The following is an 18,523-nucleotide window of genomic DNA, read 5'->3' as shown; positions in this document are numbered from 1 at the left end:
AACGTAATGGTATCACAAAATAACACTGGACAGAACTAGCAATATCCAATAGCAAAACTGCTTTTTGCCATTTAATGTTCACACACACACACACACACACACACACACACACGCTCAATAACGACCCCCTCTGTTGGCTTTTGGGAAATTCTTGCAGATTTCACATTATGCTTTTAGGAAAATGCGTTTCACTGTTAAAGCCATTTGCATATCATTGGTTTCTATTTATAACCCAACAGCTGATCTCGTAGCAAATACTAAATGCATAACAATAAATCCTGAAAATGTTCACTCTTGTACTGTTTATTACTACATTGATTGTGTATGCATTTGTATTGGCTTTGAGAAAACAAAAATATATTTTTGTTGCTAACTCGATTTAAAATTTTCTGAAGAAATGTGAACGATGTTATGTTGCCTTTGCAAAACTAGCCGCAATGATAGGGTGTTGTGATTGGTTGCCAGGGTGTTGCTAAGTGGTTGCCAGGGTGTTGCTATCTGGTTGGTTGGTGGCTGCTTACCGAAGAGTTCAAAGGTTCATTATTCAGTGATATTTTTCATCTGTTTCATCATCTGTTTTTGTCTGTACTATCATGCTCTGTCCTCGTGGTTGTGTTTCATTATGGAAAGCTCTCATATTAATCACCATCATTGTTTAATCTCACAGTTTGTAACAGTTTTTCCAGTTCACCTTTGCTCAGTTTGGATTGTGCGGTTGGATCATCGCTTTTTAAAAACATTATTTTGGCAGCCTCCCTGTTTTAGTTTGCTTTATCCGTTAAGTCTAATCTGCATTCAAATCTCCATTAGAATTAAAAACATGTCCCTAAAAATGACAGAGATATAATTACATGAAACATGCTTTCAGATGATATCTACTGAGAGCTGAACTGATCTAAACTACACAGAATTCCGCTAAAAACATCTGTTTAAATACTTGCTGCACGAAAACTGTGACAGCTGTCCTCCGGCAGATTTATGTTCTAACCCTACGTATTTAAGTCACAGGATTTTCAAACACAGGACAACAAGAATGTCAGAGAATGAGTAAAAATATACGAATGCTTTTTTTTTCTTTTTTATGTTTTATGATTTTGAAAGAAGTCTCTTCTGCTCACATAAGGCTGCATTTATTTGATTAAAAATATGGTAAAAAGTGAAACTGTAATATTGTGAAATCTTTTTACAGTTTAAAATAGCTGTTTTATGATAATATATTTAAAGCTGCAGTCCGGCACTTTTTTGGGTTTAAAAATATCAAAAAAGACATTTTTGAAAAAAAAACGTAACCAGCCAGTGTTCAAAACGATCTGCTTGCCTTACCTCGATTCAAAACGGTAATCTTGTAATAATGATTTTAATTCCAGTGGTACTGGTGGATTTCCGCGGGAATTTCGAGCATGTCTTTGCGTCATTACGTCACTTCTGTACACATAGAGAAGGAGTCCCCGGCTAGCGTGTGTGGATGATGGAGGTGGATATTTAGCTTAGCACTTGGTATGGCGGATCCCGAAAGTTTAAAGCGACAATCACCAGTGACAACTGGAGATTCACCAGTTGTAAAACCCAAAGACTTCGGACTTCAGAGTGGCTACAGAAAAAATATATTTTTCACGTTTTGACGTGATATAAGCAATCGTTAGATTTGATCAGCATGGTACCCTACTGCAATGCTTCCCCCCACCCCCCGAATTTGGTCAGAACAAAAGTGAATGTTACTTACTTGTTCAGATGACTATGGAAGGTATATTCTGCCATAATTAAATTAATCAATTAAATGATAAAAATGAAAACTAAAACCAGATTAACTTTTTAATTACAGGAAATTGTACGCAAAATATGTGACAAAATTGAGAATGAAATTAAATTATTTCATTTTCATTTTCATTTTCACGGGGACAGCGCATCATCCCTGTCAAATTTAAAAATAAAATGCAATTGGTGATTTCACTTTTCATTTTCACTACAATCTCGAGGCAAGACCAGTAGCACCTCAATGCAGTACATAAGATCCAAGGGGCGGAGTTGGATCCAGATCCAAGGGGCGGAGTTAGATCCAGATCCGATGGGTGGAGTTGGATCCAGATCCGAGGGGCGGAGTTGGATTTCCTCCCACTGCATTCTGATTGGTCGACAGGTTCCTAGCGTTTCTCACAGGTTCGCGTTTAAAGTCTGTGTAGAGAGAATGGTGTCGTCTAATTTAAGAACCTAATTTAATAACAAATGATCGTTGCGACGGAAGCGAATCAATCAAAACTAACTTTAGCTGGAAAATAATTGTATTAAAGAACCGCTATAAAGCCAAAACCATCTCCATTTCCTTAAATTATAAGTTTATCTCTGTAAAGCTGCTTTGAAACAACACTGTTAAAAGCGCTATATAAATTAAGATGATTTGACTTTTGACAGAAAAACAAACTTGCTGAAAACAAATCTTATTTAATGAAGTTTAAAAAGTTACAACATTGTAGTTTGTACATTGTGTGAATGTGATTTTTTTTTCATTTGGAAAAAGCGTTTAATTATAATCCAAAACAAAAAGATTGATTAAAAATTCTTACATTTCATCTTCCCTGAAAAGCATGTAGTTCCTTGTTACATGCAAGAATAAATATCTCTTAAAAAGAAATGTATTCTTTGATTGGCTGATCTTTTACCCCTCTCAGTAGTCCACATGCACTGATTTCAAATATTAAATAAAATATTATAATATTAATAAGTAGGCGCGTCTACTTTTGAGTAATATTAAATCAAGTTTAAATTCATGTAGAAAATATGTGTGCTTTTCCACTGATTGTGCAACTGTAAGTGACTAAATTATAGCAGCACTAATTTTAAACTTATAAATGACTTCACAAGGGAATCTGACTTAATTTACATAACATAAGAGCATCTCACTTACATAAATGCATGAACAATTCATTACCAGCACAATTAAATAGGAAAAAAAACACGTTTATTAACACACTAGGTAAAACAGACATTTTGAAAACAGTAGGGAAACTTTGAAGGCAAAACATAAGGAAACTACATTGGGAGCACACGCAGAAATGACACAAACATTACAGGGAAACATTCACAATTAACTATTCATCCTTTCAGGTCAGCACAGATCTGGCCGAACTCGCTGCAGAAGTCTGGGTGGGTGTCTTCACATATTATTTTAAAAAGTTCCCCCTTTCTTCCTCGACCTCCATATCCTGTGGGTTAGCAAAGAAAGCAAATATTTAAATGTTCATTATTTTTTTAAATGTTTTAATTCATCATTGAAAGTAAAACACTCCATGGCAACAACTAACAATGCATACCTGGAGTGCAGTGTTTGCCTAACCTGGCTAGTGGGTAGCGTGGCTAACCTGGCTAACTAGATACCTGACAGACAACACCACATGTTAGCTTACCTTAGCTATAAACATATGAACATACCAACAGTATTATCCAAAGCTAATTAGTTTAGCTAAATAGATAGGCCACACGTGCGTGCTAACGTTAACGCTACAAACGACCTAACTTACCATTAATGGATGCCAGTTTAGCGGACTAGTTAAACATGTCTTGGTGTTATCAAAAAGTATGGACACTGTCAAAACTTTAACATATATTTAAGTGTGATCATTACTTAAAGACGCACACTAAATTATTAATCTATCTCGACTATATTAGTAATCAAAATGTAGACTTACATTGATGAGAGCAATCAATGGTGATCACCGATATGCTGGTTCATCTGGTGGTGGGGCTGGGGCGTGGGGGCGAAGTATATATAGTGGGAGGAGTTGGATCTGGATCCAACTCCTCCCAGTGGATTTCATGTTCTGCAGTGAGGACCTTCTCGGCAAGACTGCCAATTTTAAAATGAAAAGGCAAACGTGAAAAGAAACTGCAATTACAGTTTTTTACAAAGCTTTTTATTAACGCTCACGCAATTATACTGACACAATTAAAATTAAAATGTAAAGTTTAGTTGCCATTTTATTTCCTCTTTTATCTCACAGTTTTAGTTTTCGTTTTCATTTTCAAAGACAACCTGTATGCAAATTCTATGTTAATGAGTGGGTGGGGCTCAATTACGCTGTTATGTGGAGGAGCGAAAATGGCGGTTATGACCAGTATAGCAGCAGAATTAAATCAGCTAGCAAACATTTCGGATGATGATGACTTCATTTTGCTTCGAGTTGAATCTATCTTAGATACACTTGGACACTTTGCAGCCGTCACAAACTCCGATGTCGATCATCGAGTTGTAAATAATCTAGATGAGGTTGTGCAGTGCCTTCAGTCAGCAGCAAATTGTCCGGGGAGTGTCGTCGGCCCGGGCCGTCCAAGGTACGACATCCCACTAGAAACGCTAACACCGTGTCCTAACTACACGCGACGCGATAAAATTCCAGCGACAGCAAGTGTGTCTGTCCACACTAGACGCGACGCGACTGTGAGACGGCACACGTCAATCAAAAAATCACAGCCATTCAGAACAGCGTGTGGGCGGAGTCTCTCTGTGAAAGCGCACTGCTGGCCCGCACTCGCATTGGAAATGGGTAAGGACATAATCAAATCAAGAAATAACATTATTAAAAATCAAAACATGAACAAAATATACTTATTGACTAATTTTGTTATGAAGTACAGTTGTATGTTTGCATAGAATTCAGTTTGAACGCTATATTATATGCTTTCAAAATCTGAGGTAAATTATCCATTATTGCTTCTGGCACAGTGACCTATTTTTAACTAAAAAATAAGTAATGTGTACTCATAACCAGTGTAATTTCTTCATATGACAATCAGTTATTCAATGAGATCTCTGTGTGGGCGGATCTGTCAGCCGCGACGTCGCAGAAATAGGAACCGTTTCTAAATTAGAAACTTCGCGTGTCGCCGTCGCGTCTGGTTAGGACAAAAACTCTGATTAACATGGAAAAGATACCTTTTATCGCGTGTCGCGGCGTCGCGTCGCGTGTAGTTAGGACACGGTGTAAGGATGTATCTTCTAAACGGGTTTACTGCTCAAGAGATAGCGAACTTATTCGGAGCGAGCGAGAGAACCATCAGACGGAGGATGAAACAGTATCATATGAGGTAAGAGAAAGTTATAGTTGATTTCGGGCAGCTTTCACATGTTGCACGTTAGACGTAAGTTAATGGTAACGTTATATTTTTACAATGGACCCTTTTCACAGACTTGTTTCCACGGTTATTAACATCGAAAAGTCATGTACTTTTTTCTAATTTAATGTAACGTTACATGCATCTCTAACACACCTCGTGTTATATTAACTCAGCATTAAATTACAAAAAAATAGTTAGTCTAACTTAACACTGCTGCGTGACTGTTTCTAATACAACAACTGATTAAGTAACGTTAACGGTAAACCTTTCTCCCTTCTGACGGCTGCAATATTTTTTTTTTATATTGGAGCATATGGGAACTCAAAAATCATATTTGCTGTAGAAGTTTACCCAACCATGTTGACTTCCGCTTATGCCCCGTAAATGTGGAAAAAGGTCCATAGAAATGTCATTATTTTGCATGCACATTTGAAGAATGATATATGAAGGTAAAAATTTGAATTTACATAGCGAGGTCAGTGATAAAAAAAACAGCTAAAACTAGCTAATGATAATAGCTAACCATGATTTGCTTCACGGGTTATTAATTCATGGTCATAAGCTGGTTTCTTGCTGGTCCAGACTGGTTTAAGTGGTTGATCAGCTGGACCAACAGCCAACCAGGGCTGTGTTTCCCAAAAGCATTGTAAGCTAAAAAAGTAAGCCTAAGTAGATCATTTTAAATATATACCTCTTTTTATGAGAATGTATAGCTTTGTTTTTTTTTATAATCAGGCAAAATCTAAGCCATCCTTCATTTTGAACATCCCCTTTCAATATTTTTTTCCTGCTATGGTTGCAGATGTTCACAGAAGCCTATGTAGTTGCAGTGAGTGACCAATCTTCTATCATTTCATCTAGGGTTTCTGATCTGTATTCAACTATAAGTGATGCAGAACTTGACAGCACCATTGAGGAAATACAGAGAATGTATCCAAACTCGGGGTACAGAATAATTCATGGTCATCTTCAAGCAAGAGGTCTCCATGTTCAAAGTAAACCTAGCACACTAAGCTTAACATTTTTATCATTCACAGTAAAGATAATAGTATGGGTATATGGTGTTGAAAAATAAATGTTCTTTTCAGCTGGCTATACAAAAACTAATGCAACTTTTTGTCATTTAGTATTTGCTGTTGAGGTATGATTGCTGTTGAGATAATATTGCTTTTTTTTTTCTATGTTGCGCCCCCACAAGCTTCAAGAGTCCGAGAATCTGTCAGAAGAGTAGATCCTCATGGGACATTGATACGAGCAATGTCAATGCGAACCATAAGGCGACGTCAGTACACTGTGCCTTTTCCCAATGCTATGTGGCATATTGATGGCAATCATAAACTCATCAGGTACTCGCAATACAATGAAAACTGTAAGAATCAGAATTCTAAGTAATGGTGTTTACTTTGTAGTGTTTATGTAATTTGATTTAATAAGGTTATTTTTTTTTTTCCTCATTACCTCATTCACTGTCTCTATAGAAGGGGTGTACGATAACATTTTGTTTCTCATTCTCCATGGAATTTTTAGGGGCACAAAGTTCAGTTTTTGTATCACAAACACACCATATCCATTAGCAGGCACTGAACAACTAAAATTACGTATTACTGCAGACTTCATAAACAATACTGTGTATGATACATGACAAAAGAAAGTAGACGCCTTGACTGATACAGACTAATTTTTTTTTTCACCTTTAAAATAGATGAGCTATTATTGTAATGATTATAAGATCGATTTATTAAGATGAAAATATATAGGGAAATATATGAATCAAAGGTTTATTATCACTATTTGAATGTATTTTAACTAATGAACTATTAGGCATCATACAATGTCAAAATTCTTGTAATGCTACTCAAATATATCTTTCCTATAGTCTACATGGAAGACCTACACCCAGTATCATTGATTAATAATGGTTTCTTTTGCTTTTGATGCGACGCACTGCTCATATGCATTAAAAATGTTGTGCTTGTGAGGACTAATTGGGTGTAGGCTTATTCATTGGGTGTTCAATTATGGAGAATGTACATATAATTAATCATATTGAATATTACATGTCCACATATTTCAAATCTGATGTTTTGGGCAATGTGCATTGTTCTAGTAAAGAACCTGCACCTTTTTGATGCTGAACTTGTTTTGCTAATATTCTTGTTTATTCTGTAGATGGAGATTGGTGATTCATGGTGGTATCGATGGTTTCAGCCGACTAATAGTTTATCTTTCTGCGTCTCCAAATAACCGAGCATCCACTGTGCTCAGCAGCTTCATATCTGCTGTTAATCAATATGGTATGCCATCAAGAGTCCGATCTGACAAAGGTGGGGAGAATATTGCAGTTGCTGAGTACATGGTGGCACACAGTGGAGAAAACAGGAATTCTCATATTACAGGAAGGAGTGTACACAACCAGAGGTAAATATTACATGGACTATATTGAATGGGTTAAATTAGTGGCTCTCAAGGGGGGGGGGGGGGGGGGGGGGGGGGTTTCACCCTGTCAAAACAAGCAATTGTTTTGACAGGGTGGCGTTCAGGTGGGCGTTCACGAGTTTAAATATAACTAACATTTTTGTTAATTTACTTACTAGGGATGGCGAAAACTAAAAAAGGTAAAACGTTTACATTCTTAGGCATTTACTAATGCCTAAATGTTTTCTTTGTTCACCAAGTAATTTACTGGTCAGTCATTGTTTTACTCACAAGACAGTAAGGAGAAAATGACAATTTGATGGATAATTCGCCTTTGGCTAAGCCACGCCCTAGAATGTAGATTGACCATTCACAGCTCTCCATTGGCTTTAACACAGGCGTGTCATATTTTTGGTCTCGGCAGGCTATTACCGTCGTAGTTTAAACCTTAAAAATATGGTTAACCGTTGTGCCTGGGGCATTTGTAACACAGATACGCGTTTCCCAGAGAGGTTGGAGGGGGGTGTCTGTTTTTTCCCCTTCCCAAAACTGAAGTAAAATACTGACAAGTGTCGTCTTTGGATTAAACTGTGTGGACGTCCTCAGTCAGCGAAACCCCTCAAGGATCAACAAGCACACTTTTGTGCTCTAAGATACATTTAGCTTTTAACCTTACTGTGAAGTTTTACTTAAAGGGTCATTTTTTGACTGTGATTTTGCCTCTATTTGGATGCCTTGTTGTTGCTTGCGTTTCACCCGTATGTCTTGAATATAGAACATAGATTATGAACACAAATTAATCATCACAATCCAAATTAATTGTAATTAGGCCTATATTTATTATATCATTGATGAAAACAAGCTGATACCAAGGTATTTTAGGCGCTGGCCCAAAAAAGGTTGAGAACCACTGAGTTTGTCATAATACACCAAACTAAACATTCCATCATTTTCATCATTTGTTTTGTCTCAAATCTTAACTCTCTCCCCCACAGAATTGAGAGGCTTTGGAGAGATGTGTATGAACATGTTTTAAGCATGTTCTATCACATCTTCTACAACATGGAGACAGAGGGAATACTCAATCCAGATTGTGAGATTGACATTTTTGCTCTTCACTGGAGTTTTTTGTGTCAACTACAGAGGCATCTTGCCTTCTTTAAAGATGCCTGGAACAACCATCGCATCAGAACTGCTGGGAGCCAGTCACCTGTCCAGCTTTGGTTAAGATACAGTGTCAACAATACTGATGACACCATTCAAGTAAGACATCAGATTATGTATATATGTATGTATTAGGGGTGTGCAAAGCAGCCGCTATTTGTATCTGTATTTGTTGAGGGGGGAAAAGTATTTGTATTTGTATTTGTATTCGAGTAAAATTCAAAATAGGCGTAAAAATCGTAATCATAAAAAATTTTTTTGCGTTACACTTCTAATTTACGTTATGTGTAGGCCTAAGTATTCTTTAATTATATCCATTATAATAATTATGGATATGCAATATTGGTTGATGTTTTTCCATAAATCCAGCAATGAAACAAGGAATGTCATTGAAAAGAAAATAACATAACAGCCATTACCTCATCCATGGTTAAACCAACAACTAATAAAATACCATTGTGAACATTATGAAGCCAGCTTACATCTTGCTGTCTGCAAAAGACAGAGTAACTTACGTACCATATGTTTTTTTCCACTTGACAAGCCAACCAGACATAACATGGGGGTGTGGCAGCATCGACAATTCCATTTTTTTAATTCGAAGTTCGAGATTGTGACTTAATTTTGGCCATCGAAATTGTGACACCCTTATTATGGAGTATATATTGACCCTTAAAGGTGCATAAGCGATTTCTGAGAAACACTGTTGATATTTGAAATCGACATCTATTGCTTATTGCCTATATTATTGTTTTGATGTTCGGTCTGATCCACTTTTTTTCCTACTATTTATACTGCCAGGACTATGTACAAACAAATTTTTTTCAACACACACACACAGAAAAGACATCTAGTAAATATTCACAAAATTGTTTCATTCTCACATACTGCACCTTTAATTCGTAAGCCATTGTATTAGGAAAAATCATAAATGTCTTCATTTGTTGTCTTTTTCTATTATACTTTTAGACTATTATAATTTTTTTTTTTTCTCCTTCCACCCCCAATATGACTGATTTTCATTAATTAACACAGGTGGATGAAAATTATGGGATCGACTGGGATGGACCTCCAAGTCACGATAATGACGGAGTGCCAATTCCAGAAGTGGCTCTACCTCGACAACTGACCGAAGAGGAATTGAGTAGTCTGCCGAATCCTAATGTTCCCTTTTCAGAAGCCATTGACACATACTACAACACAATCACTAAAATTAACCAATTACTGGACATTTTGTAAATAGCACTGCATTTTACAGCATTTCAAATGTTGGTATAAACTCATCCAGCCAGTTTATTATTAGTTGATTCAAGAAACCAGACAAAACACTGCATTTTATTAAATCCGAATAAAATACTTTTATTTATTTTTTAATCAATTCATATTTTTCTATTCAATTCATTCATCAACATTTCAGACTGTTGAACAAAACAATCAATTCATATTTTTCTATTCAATTCATTCATCAACATTTCAGACTGTTGAACAAAACAATCAATTCATATTTTTATATTCAATTCATTCATCAACATTTCAGACTGTTGAACAAAACAGTTAAGTTAAATTAATTTACCATTGTAATAAGACAATAAATAAATGACTTTCTCAAACTAGGGTGCAAAGCTGTATTTTTTTTTAACAGGGGAACCACCAATATTGTGATTGTGTCATTGTTACAGCCAAAAATAAGCAAACCTGCAATTTCAACTGTGACCTTTAGGTAGTGTAACTTATAGCTCTTCAGTACGCAGAACAGTAATTACACCAAACCAAACCCACTCTCTATGGATGATACAGCAGCTTTCAGGTCCCTATGGAAACTCTCATAAGTGCTATATTTCGCTGGGAGTTTGATGGTTTCTCTACAAGTGGATGCAGTTGGCATTGCAACATCAGAGGACACCTCTACATATAGCTTCTGAGGAAGAATTCCCCAACCCACCCAGAATTGAATGAGTTGCATCAGCTCTTCTGGTGTGCCTGTGTAAAAATAGAAATCTTCAATTATATCGGTATTTGATTTTCGGAGAGTGAATTATTACTAGTCTGTTCAATAATACAATATAATATTCAGAAGACTTATAAATATAGTGTACAAATCATATGGAGTACTTTCATGGTGTACATATCCTTTTTGGAGTCACTAAAAATCTGCCCAAAACATTTTTCTTTGAGAATGCAACGTAAAAACATAAAATAAAATAAATCATAGATTGAATACCGTGTTAAAAAATGGGCAGTGGTGTAAGTATTTGAGTAAATGTATTTATTACCACCCAAACTTGTCATAAGGCTACTTTACGCAAATGTGAGTGCATTAGCAGGTAGTTTCTGAATCGCAGGTTTTTCATTATGAGATGAGGACATATGTTGCCTTCACGTGCTATTAGATATTTCCTGCTTCTCACTTCTAAAGTCGTGATTATGAGCTCATTAAAGGATTAGTTCACTTTTAAAATGAAAATTCTGTCATTTTATACTTTACATATACTTTACCAGACAGTTTTTGGTTCCCATTGACTTCCATAGTATATTTTTTTCCTACTATGGAAGTCAATGGGAACCAAAAACTGTCAGGTTACTGACATTCTTCTAAATATCTTCCTTTGTGTTCAGCAGAGGAAAGAAATTCATACAGGTTTGAAACAACTTAAAGGATAATTCCGGTATTTAACACCTTGAGTCTATATTGTAGTTTGTTTTGGATGAACAAGAATGGTGGACAACATTTTTTTGACAATGGTTCCTCTCTCGAGTTTTTGACTATAAAAGAATTGGCCATGGACCTATTTAACATTGGAGTCAATGTGCATGTCCGAAAATGTCATTAAAACAACCTTTAACATTAGTTTTCAAAACTGTGCAACTCACCTAGTGATTAGTGATGTTAGTTGATGTTCCAGAAACAAAAAGTGTTGCGAAATACAGTTTCTGTCGTGTTTTATTCGTCATTTTGTAAAATCCCATTGAATTCTGTTGAAGGACTGAGTGCTCGAAAATGACGAATAAAACACGACAGAAACTGTATTTCGCAACACTTTGTCTTTTTTTTAACATCACTAATCACTAGGTGAGTTGCACAGTTTTGTAAACGAACATTATTGGCTGTTTTAATGACATTTTCGGACATGCACATTGACTCCAATGTTAAATGGGTCCATGGCCAATTCTTTTATAGTCAAAAACTCGAGAGAGGAACCATTGTCAAAAAAATGTTGTCCACCACTCTTGTTCATCCAAAACAAACTACAATATAGACTCAAGGTGTTAAATACCGGAATTATCCTTTAAGGGTGAGTATATGTTGACAGAATTTTCACTTTAAAAGTGAACTAATCCTTTAAATTTTAAACACGAGAGGGTATTCATGTCCAATTTTTTAAACTAGGAAACTAGTATTTACTAAATGAGACTTAAGTGTTTGTAGACATTTAAGAGGATGCTGTCTTGACCTTGATTTATAGCAATATTGAGGTGTTCGGTTTTTTTTTTTTAATAAGCGTGATTGCTCTCCACACAAACTGTTTCTTGTTTTCCACTGCATGTCTCTTAAGCCGGGTGCACACTGCGATTTATTATCGTCCTTTACAGTTGTTGCTTGTCAGATTGTACGTACATGTTCCTCGCTGTAAGCCTTGTCACACTGTAAGATCTCTGTTGTCATTAATGTCAGACTGTACGACAGTCAAGACGCGTTAAAACCGGACACGCCAGAAAACTTGTTCAGAGTTTTACATCATCAATCAATGAGGCGTTCGGTAATGTGAGCTGCATTACACAAGGGGTTGAAATGGTTGCTACAAAGAAATCTTAAATGTTAATTTTGGTCACGGCTTATTTTGAAAGCTAAAGACAATTTGACGGCCGTCTTGAAAGTTGACTATCCAAAGTATAAATGGCCGTCTTAAAGAACTATCCCTTTAAGTACTTTTACTCAAGTGATGTTATAATTTAAGTCATTTTCTCTGTAAGGTATATGTACTTTCACTTAAATGCGGTTTTAAGATACTCTTTACATCTCTGAAAATGGGTTTGTACAAGTTAAGGTTAAAGGTTCACCCAAAAATAAAAATTATGTCATTAATGACTCACCCTCATGTCGTTCCAACCCCGTAAGACCTACTCGTAAGATTCTATTCACGACTCCGCAGTGACGCTGCTGACGTAAGACGCTGTAAACGAAGCTCGGAAACACCAGATAACACGTCAGCAGCGTCTTACGTCAGCAGCGTCACTGTGGAGTCGTGAATGGAATACAATGGTGAATAAAGTCGTAGTTTTTGTTATTTTTGGACAAACAACTAACCCACTGATGTCACATGGACTACTTTGATGATGTCTTTATTACCTTTCTGGACATGGACATTATACCGTACATACATTTTCAATGGAGGGACAGAAAGCTCTGACTAAATCTAAAATATCTTAAAACTGTGTTCTGAAAATGAACGGAGGTCTTACGGGCTTGGGGTGAGTCATTAATGACATAATTTTCATTTTTGGGTGAACTAACCCTTTTAAACATGCTTCATAATTATGTATTAAGAGGTGTTTTCTTTTTACCTACCATTTTCAATGTACTGACGAAAGAAACCAGTTATCTTGAATGTGTCCTCCAGACTATAGCCACCATACTCTTCATCATCACTGTCACATGTTGGCCATATAATTCTGTCGAGGATCATCTAAAAATACAAAGCAAAAAAATACTAGCCTATACATTCCACCTGATCAAAAAACCTGAATTAGGGTTAATGGTGACAAATTAGATTACCTAGCCAAGATTTATACTGTATCAATTCTCTATTTAACCACACAATGCAATGCATGGATGAAACGGTTTATGGTATAAATGCAACAATACCTCTGGCTCAATCATTTGAGCTGACGCTCTTGGAAAAAGAAAATCAGTCAGGGCAGGCCGTTCTTTGATCATGCGCAAGACTCCTGTGTCTTTTAACCCCAGTCTGATTTGTCGTATTTGCTTTTCCCTTCGACCAATGACCTGTATTAATTAATTTGGAATTATTTAATGATGTCAAATATGTAACCTGTAAAAATGGTCACTGAATAAAAGTAAATAAATAATGAATCCCCAAATATTTGGGGAGTCAGAAACACAGACAAGCAGTGTAATATAGAAAGTAAAGCATCACAGTGCTGTATCGCCACTCCAAGGATATAAATAATGTTTTTTGTTTTAAGTATTTTAGTATGTCAAGAGTGAAACATACATTATATAATCAATGGCACTTACTGCATGGTAAAGGATGCTTTGTGCCAACCATTTTCTGTTGTTCTCATTTACTTGTGGGAGATCCCAGTTGATTGCCAAGTTATTTACTTGGTCATGTTCATCTTCTCTCAAATTTCCAGACCCTTGAAGCTATGACAAAAGATATGTATCAGAATTATTTGTTCAAGACACACTTAAAGCATGCAAAAAATAACACATTTTGTCATTATACCATGGTCTGTCTGAATACTCGATTCTGGGTTAGGGTTAGGAAGGTGAGCAATAAGTAAGGAATAATTGACGACAGGCTGTTTAATTATTAGAAAAACCGAGGTGGTCAGAAAGCGGAGTGGCCGTTACACCTCGGGTGTGCATTATTTGTCTAATAATAAATGCATAAAGCCGGGGACACACTTACTGTAAGGCCGGTTATGAATGTAATTTGATACTTATGACTGATCATACACGCGTGTTCAGCGCGTTCAGTCTGTGTTCACAGCGGTGTTTAAAATCTGCTGCATTGACAGTCAGAGAATGTTTCTAGTCGTTAAGTGTGTCCAGCATTAGTCTGCTATCAGCAGCTCAGACCTCCGTTACTAACTCTACAATGACGTTTTGGAATTAGCAACGGAGCATAGGTTTAGATGCGCAAGGAATTAGTCCTACATACAAGAGCGTTTTAATGACAAAAACTTTACAAACGTCTTGAAATATATCATCTGAACAATGTTTCGAGGTGTGGTAACTGTAGTATAAGCGGAATAATTGACTCCAGGCCGTTGAATTATTATAAAAATAATGCTGTATAAATACTCCGCTTCGCGTCGTGACCGCATTACCACCTCGGGTGTGCATTATTTTTATAATAATTCAACAGCCTGGAGTCAATTATTCCTTACTTAATGCACGACATGGGGGCAAGCTTTTTCTTTCTAGCTGTAGATTTTCCCTGACTTGAACATGACATTATAGATTATGCTGAATTTAAACTCACAAGTAAAACAATATCAGTCACATCGGTGTCAGGGCAGTCCTCTAGTTCTACTACAGCTATCTCATCCTTCTGTCCAATCAACAGATTGAAAAATGAGTGACTCAAACCGGTGAGTAAGGGTCCACCGTGTAGGAAGGAATGTCCAATCATGCGCCCAATGACACGGAAAAGGTCACTATCCAGTAAGAGCCGAGAAGTGGATGGCACCAAATGGTCTTCTTGTCCATTAAAGAACAATGTTTTACCACAGTTTTCTAGAAAACATGATGATAAAAAAAACAATATATATAGAAATGTCTAGATTATAATACAATTATTATCTAGATGATAATGATAATACAACTATTTTACACAACCTTCTATCTTTATGTCTCTTACATCAAAATTAAATAGGCTAATAAATATTTTAGAAATTACCAAGATTTAGTCCAAATCCGTATTGTACTCTCGACATAACAAAGGAGAGAAAATGGCGTTTTACCCCATCTCCAAAGGCAGAATCACCTGTGTATAAGAGGAGAAATATTACACAACCAACATTTAATATATAAAACAAAGGAAAGGAAAAAGGAAACTTCACACAGAAATGAAAATCCCCTCATAATTACCTCACCCTCATATTATTCAAAACATGTATGACTTTTTCTTCTATGGAATTGACCATTTCTAAAATCTCTTTTTTTGCTCCAAAGAAAAAAAAAATCATACTTATTTCAAATGGCATGAGCGTGAGTAAATGACTGAAGCTGTACTGTACTTTTTTGCTAAATTAAACCTTACCTCCAAGTAAAACAGTCAATGGACGGGCCCAGTTAGTCATTGGATTTTTGTAAAATGTCAGTATTTCTCTCTCTCTCTCTTCAGGACTTTTACGTAGATCCATCTTTGCCACAAGATCTGGCTGATCCTCCACTTCTTGTAGTACAAAACGTCTAAATATGAAAGCTGCATGTTTCAAATCAGGCTCAGTTTTCCAGTCTGCAAAAATGTGCATATGGTTATATCTGTAGTAGTATTCAATTATTTATGCAGAAAAAATAAAAAATGTTAATTTGCAAGTTGCCAGATTTATGTTCATAAAAAGACCTTCAGTATCCTCACTGCTGAATTTCAAATCTCCGCTATCTAGTCTCCTGCTACTCGTCCCTTCAAAAGCCAGATCATGACGCTGCTCTCTGCTGCTATTACTCCTTTCTGAAATCTGCTCATCATGCTCCTGTCTGCTGCTACAGGTCTCTTCTAAAACCTCGTCACTGACTTCAAGGTCAATAATCTCCTGCCTGTCACAGTTTTGACTTTCAATAATCTTCTCTTTTGCTGACCTATTTTGTAGAAGAAAATTTCTGTTATATGACAAAAAAGAGAGCATAAAATGAACTGAGACAACTTGTGTTTCTAAACACAAGAATCAAGAAAACATGTTCAATATAACTTAAATTAGTTTTTCACTTATATATTACTATACATAATGCACACTTTCAGAGCAGGTACTAATATCTGAAATTAGGTCATCATTTACTCACAAGGTACATTTGTCCACGTGGTCCTGGATTTCTGCATGGCTAAATGTTTCATCACAGTAAATGCACTGTACAGGGGGCCCAGATCCACACTTAGTTTCACACGATTCCTTAAAACAAGAAGTGGAAAAACTGTCACCACCATTTAATATACTAATTTACTGCAGGCTTGTGGCCTTTTTGGTTACATACCATCCCAAGGTCTTTCTGAAGAGGCCTTACATACACAATTGCTGCATGTATTCCAATGGTGTCTTGAAGATAATGCGGTGTATACCCTTCTGATGGACAGGGGATGACTTGCAACGTTTTTGTCCTCGTAGCCCCATATGGTCTGAGCAATTCAAACCCCCCACCTTCTTTCAGTTTTGGAAACTCTATAAGTAATGTGGACTTGAATTCTTCAGATGGGCAGTGCTTATCTGCAACATAAATGGTCAATTAAACACAGATCATGAGAAAATTATTTTTAAAATGTTTGGATTATGGGGGGGGGGGGGGGGGACAACTTGTACCTGGGAAAACTATCTTTTTTTCTCCCAACCCTGAACATTCAAGTTCCATCTTTTCCCACAGCTGTGGCACTTTGCATTCACGTCGTCCACTCAAACAGAAGAATTTATGAGTGTAAGTCTTTTTGTTGCATGGCTTTATTAAACTCTGTCGTCTGCGCATAACAGAGGACGAAGAACTGCTCTGAGGGTATGGTGAAAAAAGTCTTGACACCTCGCCTGTGGAGACATGAAAAGCAGGTTATATATCCCCATTCCACATATAACCCGTTTTAAAATAACAAATTAGCGAGGTCTGGGTTGTTAAGAATTTCACCATAATTACACCTACAATGTAACCCATTGAAATATAAAAATAATGAATAAATGTTGTGTATGTGGGTTGAGGGGCATTTACCGTACAGAGTCAGACACACTCACAGCGGACATTTAATCTAACGTTAGCCAACTGTCTAAAGTAAACTGAATTACACGCAGACACTCGAAGCAGAAGTTTTCCACAGTTTTTTTTAAAATTCGGTTTTATATAACTTAGCTCCAAATATATATATATATATATATATATATATATATATATATATATATATATTTATGAAAATTTGCCGAGGTTTGAAACATTTGACTGACAGCTAGATACGCCATCTAGCTAACGTTATCGGCATAAGTTAGCCATATAGCGGGTGATATGTCTATAATTGCTGTAGAATTGTGTTACTAAGATTTTAGTACACCCAAGGGGTTGACATCACAAAATAGGCTAATACATGAATGAACCTCATCGATTATGGTCTAGTCTAACATCATAACATGGCCTAACGTTACTTACGCTGAACAGTTTCTCTGGCAACTGAAGATGCCCGCGACTCAGGCTGAGGAACTGCATTGGGCCGAGGGTTTGATGCTTGCTGGACAGTCTGGTTTGTGTTGTTCTCCTCTCGTTCCAATGCTGCGGCAGCTTCCCGCAAAAGCTGACTTACAGATTTCGCCATGACTCGTCTAGATTACAGTATGATCACACAATAACTTCGTCGTATCGAAACATTCACACGGGGCGTCGACGACGTCGCTTGTCTGTAGAACCGTTACTTGAAAAAGCCCCACCCACTCATTAACATAGAATTTGCATACAGGTTGTCTTTGAAAATGAAAACGAAAACTAAAACTGTGAGATAAAAGAGGAAATAAAATGGCAACTAAACTTTACATTTTAATTTTAATTGTGTCAGTATAATTGCGTGAGCGTTAATAAAAAGCTTTGTAAAAAACTGTAATTGCAGTTTCTTTTCACGTTTACCTTTTCATTTTAAAATTGGCAGTCTTGCCTCGAGATTGTAGTGAAAATGAAAAGTGAAATCACCAATTGCATTTTATTTTTAAATTTGACAGGGATGATGCGCTGTCCCCGTGAAAATGAAAATGAAAATGAAATAATTTAATTTCATTCTCAATTTTGTCACATATTTTGCGTACAATTTCCTGTAATTAAAAAGTTAATCTGGTTTTAGTTTTCATTTTTATAATTTAATTGATTAATTTAATTATGGCAGAATATACCTTCCATAGATGACATTTA

The 18,523-nt window shown here is 36.3% G+C and overlaps 2 protein-coding genes across 5 annotated transcripts; one reads left to right on the top strand and one right to left on the bottom strand.

Annotated features, from left to right (window-relative positions):
• Positions 1-3,940: 3,940 nt before the first annotated feature.
• Positions 3,941-10,295, top strand: LOC306990549 (uncharacterized protein). 2 transcript variants are annotated; one of them, XM_079597503.1, is made up of 6 exons: positions 3,941-4,538; positions 5,971-6,104; positions 6,308-6,455; positions 7,279-7,527; positions 8,520-8,787; positions 9,724-9,955. In XM_079597503.1, the coding sequence occupies exons 2-6, from the start codon at positions 6,038-6,040 to the stop codon at positions 9,925-9,927; spliced, it is 936 nt and encodes a 311-aa protein (XP_079453629.1). In that variant the 5' UTR covers positions 3,941-4,538; positions 5,971-6,037; the 3' UTR covers positions 9,928-9,955. The 2 variants fall into 2 exon arrangements, with proteins under 2 accessions (XP_079453629.1, XP_079453628.1); XM_079597502.1 differs by lacking the exon at positions 3,941-4,538 and adding an exon at positions 4,809-5,079 and having other exon boundaries at positions 9,724-10,295.
• LOC306990547 (G2/M phase-specific E3 ubiquitin-protein ligase-like) lies at positions 10,022-18,167 on the bottom strand. Of its 3 annotated transcripts, XM_079597499.1 has the most exons (9): positions 17,777-18,167; positions 16,954-17,169; positions 16,631-16,860; positions 16,442-16,548; positions 15,699-15,850; positions 15,336-15,422; positions 15,026-15,172; positions 13,946-14,074; positions 13,555-13,693 (listed from the first exon to the last, which is right to left on the bottom strand). In XM_079597499.1, the coding sequence occupies exons 1-8, from the start codon at positions 17,937-17,939 to the stop codon at positions 14,043-14,045; spliced, it is 1,134 nt and encodes a 377-aa protein (XP_079453625.1). In that variant the 5' UTR covers positions 17,940-18,167; the 3' UTR covers positions 13,555-13,693; positions 13,946-14,042. The 3 variants fall into 3 exon arrangements, with proteins under 3 accessions (XP_079453627.1, XP_079453625.1, XP_079453626.1); XM_079597501.1 differs by lacking the exons at positions 16,631-16,860; positions 16,954-17,169; positions 17,777-18,167 and adding exons at positions 10,022-10,668; positions 13,256-13,373 and having other exon boundaries at positions 13,553-13,693; positions 14,919-15,172; positions 15,699-16,240; positions 16,442-16,481; XM_079597500.1 differs by lacking the exons at positions 13,555-13,693; positions 13,946-14,074; positions 15,026-15,172; positions 15,336-15,422 and having other exon boundaries at positions 15,431-16,240.
• Between the last annotated feature and the right edge of the window lie 356 nt (positions 18,168-18,523).

This window comes from Phoxinus phoxinus (assembly GCF_949152265.1).
Source record: "Phoxinus phoxinus genome assembly, chromosome: 22".
Taxonomy (NCBI): Eukaryota; Metazoa; Chordata; class Actinopteri; order Cypriniformes; family Leuciscidae; genus Phoxinus; species Phoxinus phoxinus.
The sequence above is the reverse complement of the archived record's forward strand: the minus strand, read 5'-3'. Positions and strand labels throughout refer to the sequence as shown.